The sequence below is a fragment of the Chiloscyllium plagiosum genome, unplaced genomic scaffold (assembly GCF_037043375.1).
Source record: "Chiloscyllium plagiosum isolate Xiang-an unplaced genomic scaffold, Cpla_swu_hap1 HiC_scaffold_7, whole genome shotgun sequence".
NCBI lineage: Eukaryota > Metazoa > Chordata > Chondrichthyes > Orectolobiformes > Hemiscylliidae > Chiloscyllium > Chiloscyllium plagiosum.
The window spans coordinates 13,993,637-14,008,392 of NW_028270145.1; the positions used below are offsets into that span (position 1 = coordinate 13,993,637).

At 40.9% G+C, this 14,756-nt stretch overlaps 1 protein-coding gene across 7 annotated transcripts in view; it reads left to right on the top strand.

The window, feature by feature from the left end:
* Positions 1 to 14,756, top strand: part of unc80 (unc-80 homolog (C. elegans)) — a 338,459-nt gene that overhangs the window by 240,405 nt on the left and 83,298 nt on the right. For all 7 annotated transcript variants that reach the window (XM_087988742.1, XM_087988738.1, XM_087988739.1 and 4 more), the window contains 5 exons: positions 2,094 to 2,225; positions 2,343 to 2,486; positions 8,393 to 8,493; positions 10,779 to 10,865; positions 11,873 to 12,056. In XM_087988742.1, coding sequence (XP_087844868.1) covers positions 2,094 to 2,225; positions 2,343 to 2,486; positions 8,393 to 8,493; positions 10,779 to 10,865; positions 11,873 to 12,056 — 648 coding nt within the window. The remainder of the gene's footprint in view (positions 1 to 2,093; positions 2,226 to 2,342; positions 2,487 to 8,392; positions 8,494 to 10,778; positions 10,866 to 11,872; positions 12,057 to 14,756) is intronic.

Here is a 14,756-nt window from a genome sequence, read left to right on the forward strand (position 1 = left end):
CATTTTTCCCTCAAGAAATATTGATCAGCCTTCATCTTTGAATTCTGAGTTGGTGTCACGCTGATGAGGGGAGTGTGATGGAAATCAAGACCCACAACCCACATCGTGTGGGCGGCACGGTGGCACAGTGGTTAGCACTGCTGCCTCACAGCGCCAGAGACCCGGGTTCAATTCCCGACTCAGGCGACTGACTGTGTGGAGTTTGCACATTCCCCCCGTCTCTGCGTGGGTTTCCTCCGTGTGCTCCGGTTTCCTCCCACAGTCCAAAGATGTGCAGGTCAGGTGAATTGGCCATACTAAATTGCCCGTAGTGTTAGGTAAAGGGGTAAATATAGGGGTATGGGTGGGTTGTGCTTCGGCGGGTTGGTGTGGACTTGTTGGGCTGAAGGGCCTGTTTCCACACTGTAAGTAATCTAAAAAAAACTCCACAAATTGTGCCTGTAGTGAAAATGTCTTATTCAGTCACAGAATTAGTCTGTTTGTTTCTCTTTATTGCTGTTATCTAAAACAATAGAGATTTTCATCAGGTTTCTGCCATAAATTTTTTAAAAATTCCTTTATGAGAAACATACTTCAAATAGGTAATTAAACTGATTATCAACTAAGATACTCCGCAGGATGGCTTAATTCCCAACACATACGCGCTCGCATGCACACGCACACACGACACAACTTGCCGTTTTTATAAATGCACTCTAAAGTCATAGAGTCATACAGCACTGAAACACCCTTTGGTCCAACTCATCCATGCCGACCAGATATCCCAACCCAATCTAGTCCCACCTGCCAGCACCTGGCCCATATCCCTCCAATCCCTTCCTATTCATATACTTCTCCAGATACCTTTTAAATGTTGCAATTGTACTAGCCTCCACTACTTCCTCTGGCAGCTCTGTATTCTCCTCTGAGTTTCGGGAAGTTTGAATGTCTATGACCAGTGCCCCTGTAATTTCCAATCTCTCCTCCTTCAATATCCCTGGGATGCACCTTCCCCAGTCCCAGTCAACTTCAGGTACAGAAAGCTGAACCTTTCGAGTGACCTCACCGTGGCTTCAGCAGCATAACCTCTTAGCAATTCCCCCCACCTCTGTGTGCACATAGGGTGGGGAAATTACAAGATTAGGGGGCATATTTTTAAGGTGAGAAGAGAAAGATTCATAAAAGACACAAGGGGAAATTTTTAAATACAGAATGTAGTTGATGTGTGGAATGAATTGCCAGAGGAATTTGTGGATATGGGTACAGTTACAACATTTAAAATATATTTGGATAGGTACATTACTTGGAAATATTTGGAGGGATATGGGCCAAGTGCAGGAAGGTGGGACTGGATTAGTTTGAAATTATGGCTGGCAGGGATTGGTTGGACTGAAGGATCTGTTTCAGTTCTGCATGACACTATGACTCTGAGTGGAAGCATTTAAGTTCTACATAAATACCTGAAGGAAGCAGGAGCAATCAGCATTGCTCCTGAGAGTCCTTCATAATAATGACAGACTAGGAATGTAAATTCTACCAATTGCTCTCATGTAATAAGTTACCTTGTTGAAGAGACAAGTGGGTCTTCTGTATAGTAGTCTATTCTCTGCCAGTTCTAATTAGACTGGCCCTAAACTCAACACAAAATAAAACAGGGTTGGGGGCGCAAGCTACCTAAACCGGAATACTGATGGCATCTGAAAAAATGACATGCACAACTTTCTCCACGACTTTACAAAGCGTTCCCTTTTTGGCGAGTCAGTGGATTCAGTTCAAAACTTAATTTTAAGCAAAATCAGAGAAAACTGAATTTGAGGTGAAACTGCTGAACGAATTTTGTCAGGATAACTATCCTCAACTGATGAAGGAGCGTCGCTTCGAAAGCTAGTGCTTCCAATTAAACCTGTTGGACTATAACCTGGTGTTGTGTGATTTTTAACTTTATCCTCAACTAATGCGGTGGACAACATGTCAAAGTGCATATTTTGTTACAAAGTCAATAAATACTAAAGAAGTGTAACCAGAAGGATCTATTTTAATTGTATCTTAAAACTGTGAATTAATGTTTATTTAATTCACTGACCAAGCAGTCTGATTTTTATCTAATTTGCCAGTTGAAGATGCGGCTAATTTAGCTTCCCGCCGGCTGTCTGTCAGTCCATCCTGCACGTCCAGTACATCCCATAGAAATTACTCATTCCGTCGAGGCTCGGTATGGTCAGTACGGTCAGCAGTCAGCGCTGAAGGTAAGCAGTGACCATCATTCATAAAGGACTGGGAGGCAGCTAGGTTGTTCTGTTCCTTCACATATAAGGATCTCAAAAACATAATATATGAAACTAATATCTATGTTTTCTGAGCAGATGAAGAAGACGCCACAGAGAATACTCCAACACATCATGTAATACAGCCTCCCCAGGCTGTATTTCCTGCATGCATCTGTGCTACTGTGCTGCCAATTGTTCATCTCATGGAGGATGGAGAGGTACGAGAAGATGGAGTGGCAGGTATCTGTTTTTAAATAACTCTATCTTAATTAGCTGTGCATTGAATTTTGGAGAAAACAAGGTTATAAATAACAATTATATGCTGAGCTGCACATTCAACATAATTGAATAGTTACCATGTGGTAACTATTCCAGATGATCACCAGAATCCACAGAGCATGATAGTGGAAAGTAGGAATCTCATAGTCACTCAGTCTATGTCAATCTCTGCTTTGTTTTATTTTGGTCATTTCTAAAGGTCAATTCAGAAAAGGTTCCCAGTGTAGTTATGTTAAAAGGTTCCAGTTTTAGTTTTAAAAGGTTGAAATGTTTGACTTAAAAAGGTAGAATCAATTCATTGATTTTTAACAGTCAACTACCTCATCTATAATAAGATCATTTGTTTAATCTGTATTGATGGGGGAACAGTTGACTACATAGATTCAGAAAATACTCATGGTGTGATATTAAAGAGTAAATATCAATTTATTGTTGCACGTTGAAAGTTGCTATAGTCCTAGATGACCATAGGCTGCTTTCTCATAGGGACACAACTGGTGGTGAGTTAAAATTGAGGGTCGCCGTGCCTCAGGTCAGGTGTGAGGTTAAGAAGGTAGAGCCTTCCTGGTGATCTCAGCCATTAAGAAATAGAAGCTGAAAATGTGTTGCTGGAAAAGCGCAGCAGGTCAGGCAGCATCCAGGGAACAGGAGAATCGACGTTTCGGGCATAAGCCCTGCTTCAGGAGGGCTTATGCCCTGAAGAAGGGCTTATGCCCGAAACGTCGATTCTCCTGTTCCCTGGATGCTGCCTGACCTGCTGTGCTTTTCCAGCAACACATTTTCAGCTCTGATCTCCAGCATCTGCAGACCTCACTTTCTCCATTAAGAAATAGAACCCATGCTCATGGCATTACTCTGCATCACAAGCCAACCATCCAAGCTAACCAAGCCTGCTGCAATATCATCACCACCAGTATGGGGCTAAAGTAGTTTGCTGCCACTTCCCCCTTAACTTGACTGGGTCTAAGGGCCTAATTGGTACACAGTGGGAGAAAAAACCACAAGCCATAGAGGTCTGTAGCATATGAAAAGGCCCTTTGACGCATCAAGTCAACTCTGTTCAAAAACAACCGCCTAACTATTCTGACCCCAAGTTCCAGCACTTGGCCCATTGCATGCCTTGGTGTAACAATTACATGTCTAAATACTTTTTAAATGTTATGACGGTTTCTGCATCTATCACCCTTACAGGCAGTGAATCCCTGATTCCTACAATCCCCCTGGAAAATAAACATTTTTCCCACTACTTCTTTCCAAGTGAGTCTCAATGAGAACAGGCCAAAGTGAGGACTGCAGACGCTGGAGATTAGAGTCGAGAGTGCAGTGCTGGAACAGCAGGTCAGGCAGCATCCAAGTAGCAGGAGAATCGACGTTTCAAGAAAGAGCCTTCGCTTGACCTTCAATGAGAATAGGTTTTGTCCTTTTAACAAATTGTAGTTTATTGCATGAAAACATTCACCTGCAAGTTACTTCAGGAAGGTTGACCTTGGGCAGAAACTTACCAGGCTGTGAACAATGTGGGCATTGGCGAAAAATTTGGATGAATTATGGGAGATCAGCCCTGTGTAGATTCGCAATGTGAGGAACAAACATGTTTTAACCAAATGTTACATGGTGAGACGAGACTAGACCTTAAGACATAGGGCAGAATTAGATCATTCAGCCCATTTAGCCTTCTCTGCCATTCCATAGGGGCATGGCTAATCTGATAATCCTTAACTCTAACAGAGGCAGGTACTTCCACCTATTCCAAGAGGGAGAGTACAATGAGCAGGGTATCATAGATGTGTGGCACATTAGGAATGAGGTGAGTTTAAGAAGATGGCATGAGAAATCTTGCTCGGTCTCATGGAGAGAAACAGGCACTGAAAGCTAGCAGAGCTGACATCATGATTATTTCAGTAATATTTAGCCTATTATTGCAAAGACTATGAGGGGACCTTAGATAACATGCCTGTTTTCCTTGAAATCCTAAAAGGTGCTCCACATTATCCCATCACCATATAGTGTACAGCCTACTGCAGTCTCCAACATTAGCCCTTTCAGAACAGTTACATTATCCAGCTTGTATATTGAAAATGTTAGTAGCCTCATCTAATGCCAAGTTTACCTGATAATCAACAGCCTTATGCAGTTCTATGCAAATTTTAACATAGAAAAGTGTCTATAGCCGCTTCAGAAAAACATAATTGGACAAAAATCAATACCGAGTCAATGAAGGAGACATTAGCAGGACAACTAACAGCTGGGTTGAAGATGATTGCTTTAAGGAGGAGAGAAAGGCTGATCAAGAGATTAGAACCTACATCATGGATGACACCACTGCCAATGATAAGACAAAATGATTTTGGGATGAAGAAAAGCAAGACTTGGAGGAACATAGAATTTTTGAAGGATTGTAGAGTCCTAGAGGTTTCCAGCATTGAAACAGGCCCTTTGGCCCAACTTGCTCATGCTGCCCAGTTTTCACAATTTAAGCTAGTTCCATTTGGTCTGCATTTGGTCTGTATCCCTCCATACCTATCCCATCCATGTTGATGTCTAAATGTTTCTTCAATGACAACCTATACTCCCTTCCACACTACCTTTGGCAGTCCATTTCAGACACTCACCACCCTCTGTGTGAAAAAATTACCCCTCTATGCCTTCTAGCTTTAGACTCCCCTACCATGGGGGAAAGCTGTCGACTATCTACCTTATCTATGCCTCTCGTGATTTTATAGACCTCCAAAAGGTCACGCCTCAGTCCTTTACTCTTCAGCCTATTCCATATCTCCTTAAAGTCCCAGCCTATTCAATGTCTCCTTACAACTCAAACCTTCCAGTCCAGGAGAAGCCAGAGAAGATTATAAGTAGTGAGTGTCAAGGCCATGCAAACGTTTGACCTCTTGGATGGGGATTTTGCTTTGGAGTTGTTGTGGTCCTGGGGGTCTACAGGAGAGGTAAATAAAACTCACCATGGACTACAGTAAGGAATTTTGGTTATGTTAAAGTTTACTTCAAGGCCAGGAGTCTGGCAGATTTGGATTGCCTTTTTTGATTCTGGAGCTGATAAAATCATCATTGATGAGCAAATAAACTGAAACAAAAATGAAGATATGCAGTGTTATGGAAATGGCCTTTTTTTGACAGAGAAGGTGGAGAAATTGTTAACTTGGCTCAGAACTATTTAACAGACCAAGCCTGGTTCATTTTGCAACAGTTATCAGGAAAGAAGATTGAATGAGTGTTGAGGCTATGGTTTATAGCATGGTCTGGGAATTGTGACATCAACCATCCCAATGCTTAACTGGAGAAGGTTGTCTCACATCCATCACTGGGCGTCCAGCTGCTGAACAACTCATAGACAGTAGATGAGTCAAGCGAAGTGATAGAGAGCTAGAGCTGAGTGTCATTATGTGTGGAATATGACATAACGTTTGATGATGTAACCAAACAGCAATGCTTAGATAAGAAAGAAAATCCTTGGGGAACTCCAGTGAGAAAGGACGATAAAAATTTGCTGGCAATGCTTTGGTTGAAGAGACAGGAGTGCAATCAAGTGAGGGCTGCCTCATTGAATTAGACGATGGAGTATAAAATGCTGTAAAACGAAAGTGTAGATGACTTTCAAAATCTGCAGAGAAGTTGACAAAGAAAATGGTGGAGAGTACACAATGATAAAGGACTTTTTGCTTTAATTAGGATTCTCAATATATGAAAGAGTGTTGATTGGAAAGATTCAAATGTGAAATTACAAAAAAGATGGATGTGAGTTTGGGAAGTAACAACACATACAGGGACTTTGAAAAGAAAGGGAAGCAGGAGACGTTTTAGTAGAATGCAAGTGTACGAGGCCAAGAGCTGTTGCTTTGAGGAAGGGGTGAAGATAGCTTTGAAAGGAGGCTGCTTGTGCCTGAGAGAATCGGAAGTGAAATTGGGTACTCAGCAGAATGAAGTCATGAGACCTGAAAGTGGATGTCATGGATGGTTGAACTTTAAGAGGGCATTGGGTAGTGGGGTGGTTAAATCGGAGAAATGAAAACACAGTAACTTTAACAATGAAAAATGCCTGTAGGCACATGGTTAGGGATGGGGAGGGTGGTAGTGGTTTGGAACAGGGGAGAAATTTCTGGAGGTTTGTGATACTTGTCATACACACTGCACAGTGGAGAGTCCGGTGAAAACTGGTCAGTAGCATTGATGTTTGCCTTGACACTGCATCCCCTTTTAAAGTGTGACTTTCTACTGACTTTCCATTCATGCCAGTGAGATAGTTTCAGTAAATTGGCTAGATTCTGGCTTGACACAGAAACAGAGAGCCAAACTTTATTTCCAGTGTACAAACCCCAGGCCAGCCTCATTTCTGGATAGGAACTCCAAAGTGATGACAAATGAGACCTTGGAGTCAATTTTCAGCAGTTGAAGAAGGAGTCTCTGTGCAGGCCATCCAATTCATTAGCAGTTGTATGTTGCAGCCAGGAGGACCACTGAGTTTCTGGGCTCTGCCAAAGTAGGTGGGAAACCATGATGACACCTCACGAAAGCGACACCATTTGAACACTTATAAACTGTCCAAGTTATACTACCAGAGCCTTCATTGCTATGATTGTCACATACTGGCCTCTTATTGTGTCTGTAGTCCTTGCAGCTCAGTGAGTAAACGCTATGCGACATGTACACCTGATCCCATTGGCCAGCCACTGGGAGATTCTCACTATTCCATCTAGGGGCTCCATTCACGTCAAAGACGGAGAGTGTCAATGATATGTGAAGTGCATCAAATCGACCCTTTATTTGATGTAAGTGCTTTCTCACCATTGTTGACATATAGTCACCACTTTACCATAAGTTGCCTTAACAGGAAAAGCTGAAGGTGGCAACATGTCAGCAGAGTCTATCCCCCAAGTTAATCTCAAGTGTTTGAAATAAGTTGTACATGTAATAGGTTGTTGTCCTCATATTGGTGTAATAAGGTTTATTGTTGTTTGTTCAAACTGTGGCTTTATTCCCTTAGCAGGTCTGCTGGATATTGCACCAGCTCATCTTAAAATAAATGTTATTGGTCCCTAGTTAAATCATGACTGAAATGTTTACAATTTGACCCAGGATTGTAATACTTCATTTTGCATGTCCACCATCACACCAGCACAATAAAAGAACTAGAAAACTGGCCTGGCTTATTTTAGAAATTCCTAAGACACACCACTTCCTCTGCTTCTTAAAGGTCGTAAAGTTTTAGAGTCATAGGGATGTACAGCACAGACAGACGCTTTGGTCCAACTCGTCCATGCCAACCAGATATCCTAATCTAGTCCCATTTGCCAGCACTTGGCCCATATCCCTCTCAACCTATTCTATTCATATACTCATCCAGATGCCTTTTATATGTTGAAATTGTACCAGCCTCCACCATTTCCTGTGGCAGCTCACTCCATACACGTACCACCCTCTGCATGAAAAAGTTGTCCCTCTCACCCTAAACCTATGCCCTCTAGTTCTGGACTTCTCCACTCCAGGGAAAAAAACTTGTCTGTTTACCTTAAACATGCCCCTCATGATTTTATAAATCTCTATAAGGTCACCAGTCAGCCTCCAACACTCTTCAGAAAATAGCCCTAGCTATTCAGCCTCTCCCTAAAGCTCAAAACCTCCAACTCTGGCAATATCCTTGCAAGTGAAGCTGTTAGGAGTGGACACCTGGAGGTTCCTATGCCAATTGACTGTAGGCAAGTTGTTTGACTTCATACTGACAATATACTGTATTCCAGCCCAATGAGCTTAGAGATCACCAGCCTGCACAACTGGGCTGGGCCAATATCCTCCTTTCTGTGGTATATGACTGCTCTCTGTTCATCATTGAGTCCTTGTCTCACTCTCATTTCTAGTGAGTGCTGTAGCACAACAAGTGCTGTGGAACTGTTTGATTGAAGACCCTGCCCTCGTCCTGCGCCATTTTCTGGAGAAGCTCACTATTAGCAATCGTCAGGTAACAGGATTTACTTCAGAAATATTGAAACAAACATGGTCACTTATTTTACATTCTATGTTTACTGTGTAGAATTCATTCCATAACCATATTTCCAGTGCCAATTGGAAGACCAGAGAACCAAGGCTTTAAATCCCAGGCTTTAAATCTCAGGCAACCTAAAGACTTAAAATTCATTGTTGCTAGTCTGTTTGTTTGAAAACTATGGGTTTGGAAGGAGCAGATAATTTAGTTCAAAGACCACACTAAATATTAAGTGCTAAACCAACATAATGGCATGTTAATATTAAATAATATATGAATTAATTAAAATAGATTGATTTTTAAACACGTTTAAAAATTATGTTGTACAAAACTACGGGTGCAGAATTTAGACTATAAGATAAAGTTTGAGCCCACAGTGGCAATAAGTAACATCACCTAGGCATTAGAAAATGGTGGGCAGATATCTCTTGATTTTTCATCCATTAATTTTTATGAAGAACCTGTCCATGGTTTGCTGAATTGGTCAAGGTTGTGTGTTGCCAGCAAATACTTAGAATACTGCATCTCCCTTGTTGCATACTTGAATAATGTTATCAATTGATATTTTGCCGATGTGAGAATAGTAACTTTGCTACTTTTTAATATCTTGCCTCTCCTTGAAACCGATAGATCTCATTTTCAAATAAATATAGATCCAGTCAGCTCAATTCCTCCACTGACTCTGCAAGCCCTGAAAGTGTATTTCTCTCAAGTGCCAATCACAATACCTTTTAAAATCATTGATAATCTCCACTTCCATTGTGCCCAGGGACAGCAAGGTCCAAATCTTTGTCACTCAAATGCATAAAATATTATTCCTCAAATCCCTCTGTAACCCTTTCCAGAACTTTAAATCTGTGTTCCTTTCGCCTTTTTTCCATCATCTAATGAACAAAGCTTTTCTTTGTCCGCCAAATTTAAATCCATTGTAACCTCATACATCTATGAGATTTCCCCTCAATTTTATTTGTTTCAAGAAGAATAATCCCAGATTACCAAATTAACTTTGTAGCTCAAATTACTTGCCCCTTGAACAGTTCCATTAACTTTTCTCTGCACCTTCTCAAGGATCGTCACATCATCATAACTGGATGTAATACTTTAAATGCGATAGAACTACTGAGCTTTTTTTATGGTTCAGCATCACTTCCCTGTTTTTGTGCTCAATAACTCCAATGATGAAGCTGATGATAATGTATGCTTTACTAACTACTAATATCCTTCCCTTTTCAAGTCTGTTGACTTGAATCCCAGGTCCCTGCATGTTCTTTAGCAGAGTGCCATTATATCTTCATTGCCTCTCACTTTTCCTTCTGACAAAAGTTAAAGCTCATACTTTGTATTGGATTTACTGTGATTTGTTTCCCCATTCTGTCCTGACGTAGTCCAGTGATGTCCACTTTATTGTCTGCCACACCTCTAAGTTAGTATCATTAGCAAATTTTGAAACTTCACTTTGTAATCTGATATCCAATAAGTACTTTTATTAAAATCATTAGTTCAAGCACTGACTCTAACTATAGTTCTGGCTCCTTGGAAAGGCAGCCAACAGAATCAAAGATCCCTCCCACCCGGTATTAATATTTTCCAGCCTCTTCTGTCGAGCAGATGATACAAAAGCTGAAATACACGTAGCAACAAATTCAAGGACAGATTCTTCACCGCTGTCATTAGACTTCTGAATGGACCCCTCAAATTTTAAATTTAATGTTGACTTCATTCATTTATACACCTTCTCTGCAGCTGTAACATTGTATTCCTCACTATGTTCTATTGCCCTAACGCACTTTGTATGGTATGATCTGCCTGTACTGTATACAAAACAAAACTTATCATTGTACCTGAGTACATGTGACAATAATAAATAAAATAAAGTCAAATTTTGGGGAATATCATTGTCTACCATCCCAGTCTGAAAAATAGCAATTTATCACAGCTGGCAGCTTTCTACTCTTAGACCAATATTTTTATCCAAGTGATGCTGACCCATTTATTACATAAGCTTCAATTTTGTTAGGCCACCTTTTACGTTCCAATAGTGTGGAATTTGGTGACTAATAAGTTCATAAAACACATTGGGATAGCGTTCTAATTCTAATGGATAGACTTCTATAACTGCTGATAACGCACATATTCAAATAAAGTCTTGAGACAGAATTTTGGATTATTTTGTCTATTTTAATAAGTCATTTGAAATTATCATTAAGTTAAGAAATTAAGTAGGTTTTCACTTTTTGTGAAATGTTACTTATTATTCCTAGGATGAATTGATTTACATGCTGCGAAAACTGTTGTTAAATATTGGAGATATGCCAGCTCAAACCTCCCACATTCTCTTCAACTACCTGGTGAGCATTACTCCTGCCTTGTGTCACATTACATTTGGGGTGGGGGTGGGGGAGGATGTGGTGCGGGAGGTTTATGGAAACAGGAGTCTGGAGAGACGATAGACCAGTGTTACATCCCCTGGGAAGGCTTCCCATATTACATGACAATCATGAGGTCAGAGGTCAGCAGTGGGATCAAGAATCCTGGATTGGCAGAAATATTGCACACTGAGAGCCAGTAGCCAACCAGAGGCTACTTTAGCTCAGCAACTCCATTGAGGACAGGATGGTTGCTGCAGAAGAGACATCCCAGCTGAGGCCTAGATCTTCACTGGAGCCCTGGAACTAAGTCACAAGTGTTTTCCTGGCCGTGGATCATGGGTTGGCAATGTTTTTGCAGAGAAGGGGTGGGCAGGGATGGAGGAGGGGGAGGGTTAGATGGTGTTCAGCCACAAAGGAAACAGTGACTCTCAGCAGCATTCTTCCCACCACTCTTCCAATCTTACCCTCCTCCTACTTCCCAGTGTGGGTTCTGTCTTGACCAAGTGGACCCTTCCTCCCTGTGACATCACAAGCAACATGCACAGGTTTGTCCATACTCACTGTACAGAAACAAGCCTGTACATTGCAGTTAATCCCAGTGATCGTGGTTTGGGCACTTATTTGGGCATCAATTGGTAATGGGGTAGGAAGGCCATCCACAGGCAGAATTAATTGGGTGGAAATAGAAAGTTTGCATGATCCCCACTTGCCACAATCCCATCTAAATAAATTCTCTCCCCATCTCTGAACCTCCTGGGGGCAAAACAAGAAATACCATCCATCATGGGTCATGGTTTTACTTTGCTTTAAATTGTTTTTACCCATTGCTTGTAAAAAGCACTAACACAGCTTTGAGTTTGGAAAGGGGCCTAGGTAGGAACCTGAACATATGTTGGGCTCTTTCTAATTTTGATTAAGCAGATTTGTATTACAGACCAAAACTGAACTATACTGTTGGTCTGCGGCATTTTTCTGTTGCATTTCAGGTTGGTCTGATCATGTATTTTGTCCGCACTCCTTGTGAATGGGGCATGGATGCAATCTCAGCCACTGTCACCTTCCTGTGGGAGGTTGTTGGTTATGTCGAAGGACTTTTCTTCAAAGACCTCAAACAGACAATGAAAAAGGAACAGTGTGAAGTCAAACTGCTGGTTACAGCCTCTATGCCAGGTAAGGGCACAACTGGCTCAGAAAACGTTCACTACAATGATTCCCAATATGGAGGGATCATCTTATGAGCAAGGCTAAACATCTTGCGACTCAGTTTAGAAGAATGAGAGGTGATTTGATTGAAACATATAGGATTCTTAAGTAGCTAGTCAGGATAAATGTTAAGGGATGTTTCCTCTCATGGGAGAGTGTATCTGAGTAAGGAGTGCCAATTTAAGACTGAGCTGAGGAGGAATTTTTTCTCTCTGTGTTGAGTCTTTGCAACGTCTTGCTATGGGGGCAAAGTCTTTGTGTATGTTTGAGGCTGAGATAGATAGACAGTTAAATTCTTGATCATTTGGGGAATTGAGGGTTGTGGGGAAAATGCAGGAAAGTGAATGTGAGGAATGTCGGATGAACCATAGTCCTGTTGAATGCTGGAGCAGGCTTGAGGGGCTGGAAAATCTATTTCTGTTCCTATTTTTTATGGCAACCAAGGGCTGCACTAAGCATTGATGAATTTTGGATCCACATTCCTACTTATTTCCAACTATGATCAATGATATTTCATCCTTTATGTGAATCCATTGAAGTTATAAGAAAGTGCCTGTTTTAAGTGCAAGCAGTGATTTAACCCTCGACTGTGAAATGATTGATAACATATTGAGCTTGTTGCTATTTCGACTGTACATCACTATCACTTCTGAAATGCTGAACCAATATCCACATCAAAAAATGTACTGCATAAAACTTTGTGGCAAATGAAATGGTTAATATTGATCAGAAATAAAGTATTATAGCAGATTTATTATACTTGAAGCAACTTTCAGTTTATTTACTTGTCTTTATTCAAGTTGAAATTTGGACAGGAAACTGTAGGCCTGTTCATTTGGCTTGAATCAATACCCTTTTTACTGCTTCTAGGTTGGTTAGAACAATGCTTTAATTTTTTTTTAAGCACACAGCTATGACAATTCAAATAAAATTTATTAAATCAAAGTGAAGAAGCCAATTCCAAGGCTGTCTTACATGAAAGAAAGAGGAAACTTATCACATGCTACTTGAGAAAAAAGAAATAATAAAGCATGGCATCAAGCACAGTTAAACAGAGGAATCCATTTTAAAAAGAAGAGGTGACTGTATCTACTATGAGTCAGAAGCCACATGACACTAGATTATAGTCCAATGGGTTTACTTAAAATCACAAGCTTTCAGAGCATGGCCACTTCATCAGGTGAAGCTCTGAAAGCTTGTGATTTCAAATAAACCTGTTGGCCTAAAACCAGGTGTCGTGTGACTTCTGACTGTTACCACCCCAGCCCAGCAATGGCACCTGCACATCGTGTATCTCATAGAAGCAGGAAGATAAGTAGTGATTTAGTTTAAATTTCATGGAGTTCAGATGTTATGAGAATGCAACCAGATTCTGTACCTGTTTAGCAGTAATCTTGTTTCATCAGCAATATTGAAACTTGTAAAAATCATGGAATTCAGTGCATGTAGTTACTTTCTCAAGTTGCTTTTTCACTGGTCACTGACCTCAGAAAACAAGAGAAACAGACAGACAACAAGATTTACAATTTCTGATGTTATGAATCCACATTCTTCTCTGCTCTGCCCAGCACACTACGTATGGAGTATGGTTTATTTGAATATTCCTGAGTCTAGCTCCATTGTTTTTCCATGCTGAAATTCTGCAGGTAATCTTTCAACTCTGAATATGCAAACTTATCAATCAAGTGTGAGTTAAACAGGTGGTGCAAATTTCTTAACACTGATTTAGTTGTCTGATTTCAACGTCTGTATATGAGATGGTAATTTCAACACACTGTGTTCTGACTGGGTTCTCTGGGGCTAACTCAAACTGTGATCAGGTGATCACAGCAACCATTCTAGGCCAGTATTAGTCCCCTTTAAAATTCACTTCAATCCATTAAATTCTTCGGTATTAAACAAAGAAGAAGAGAATTAAATATTGATAGTCCATGTTTGCTATTATTGTAACAATTCAATGACCCAAACTCCATTGCTGTTTAGGGAAGGCAATTCCACACACTAAAACCATCTGTTTTCATTTTGGTAGTCACTTTTTTTCTACAGCTAGCCAATTTGCAAGATGTTGGGGTACTCAAAAGCTGGAAGAAAAAAGGAGTAAGGCTGACTCCCTATGAAAAATGTCTTTTATAGCATTATGTATTCATCAGGAGTCTTTTCTCCAAGTCCAATAATCTGACCATAACACCTCCCCCACTCCACTGCCCACCTCCACCAATCCTCCCCCCAACACTATTTGCCTTCCTCACCAACCTTCTGCTCCCAGCCCACCACCATCAGATCCTTATTGTGCTGCACTGCAATATGGATCTCATCATCACCATCCTTCTCCCTTCCTAACCTGGTAGCCTATGGTATTGTGAAGCAGATGAAATTGTGGAATAGATGCATTTTTGGATTCTAAAGGCATCAAGTGTATGTCAGGAGAAAGCAAGAATATGGCATTGAGATCGAGCCTCAGCCGTGATCACATTGGCAGTACAGGATTGAAGAGCCAAAAGACCTCCTCTTGTTCCTGGTTTCTTTAACTCTAGACGTCTCCAGTCTGTGGCTGAGGGCATCACAGAGAGAAGACAAAAATAATGGAGCACCGCAGTTAAATTCTGCAGTAATTTGAATTTCCTAACCTGACAACAACATCCCTGTCTGCCACACACAGCTCTCCTT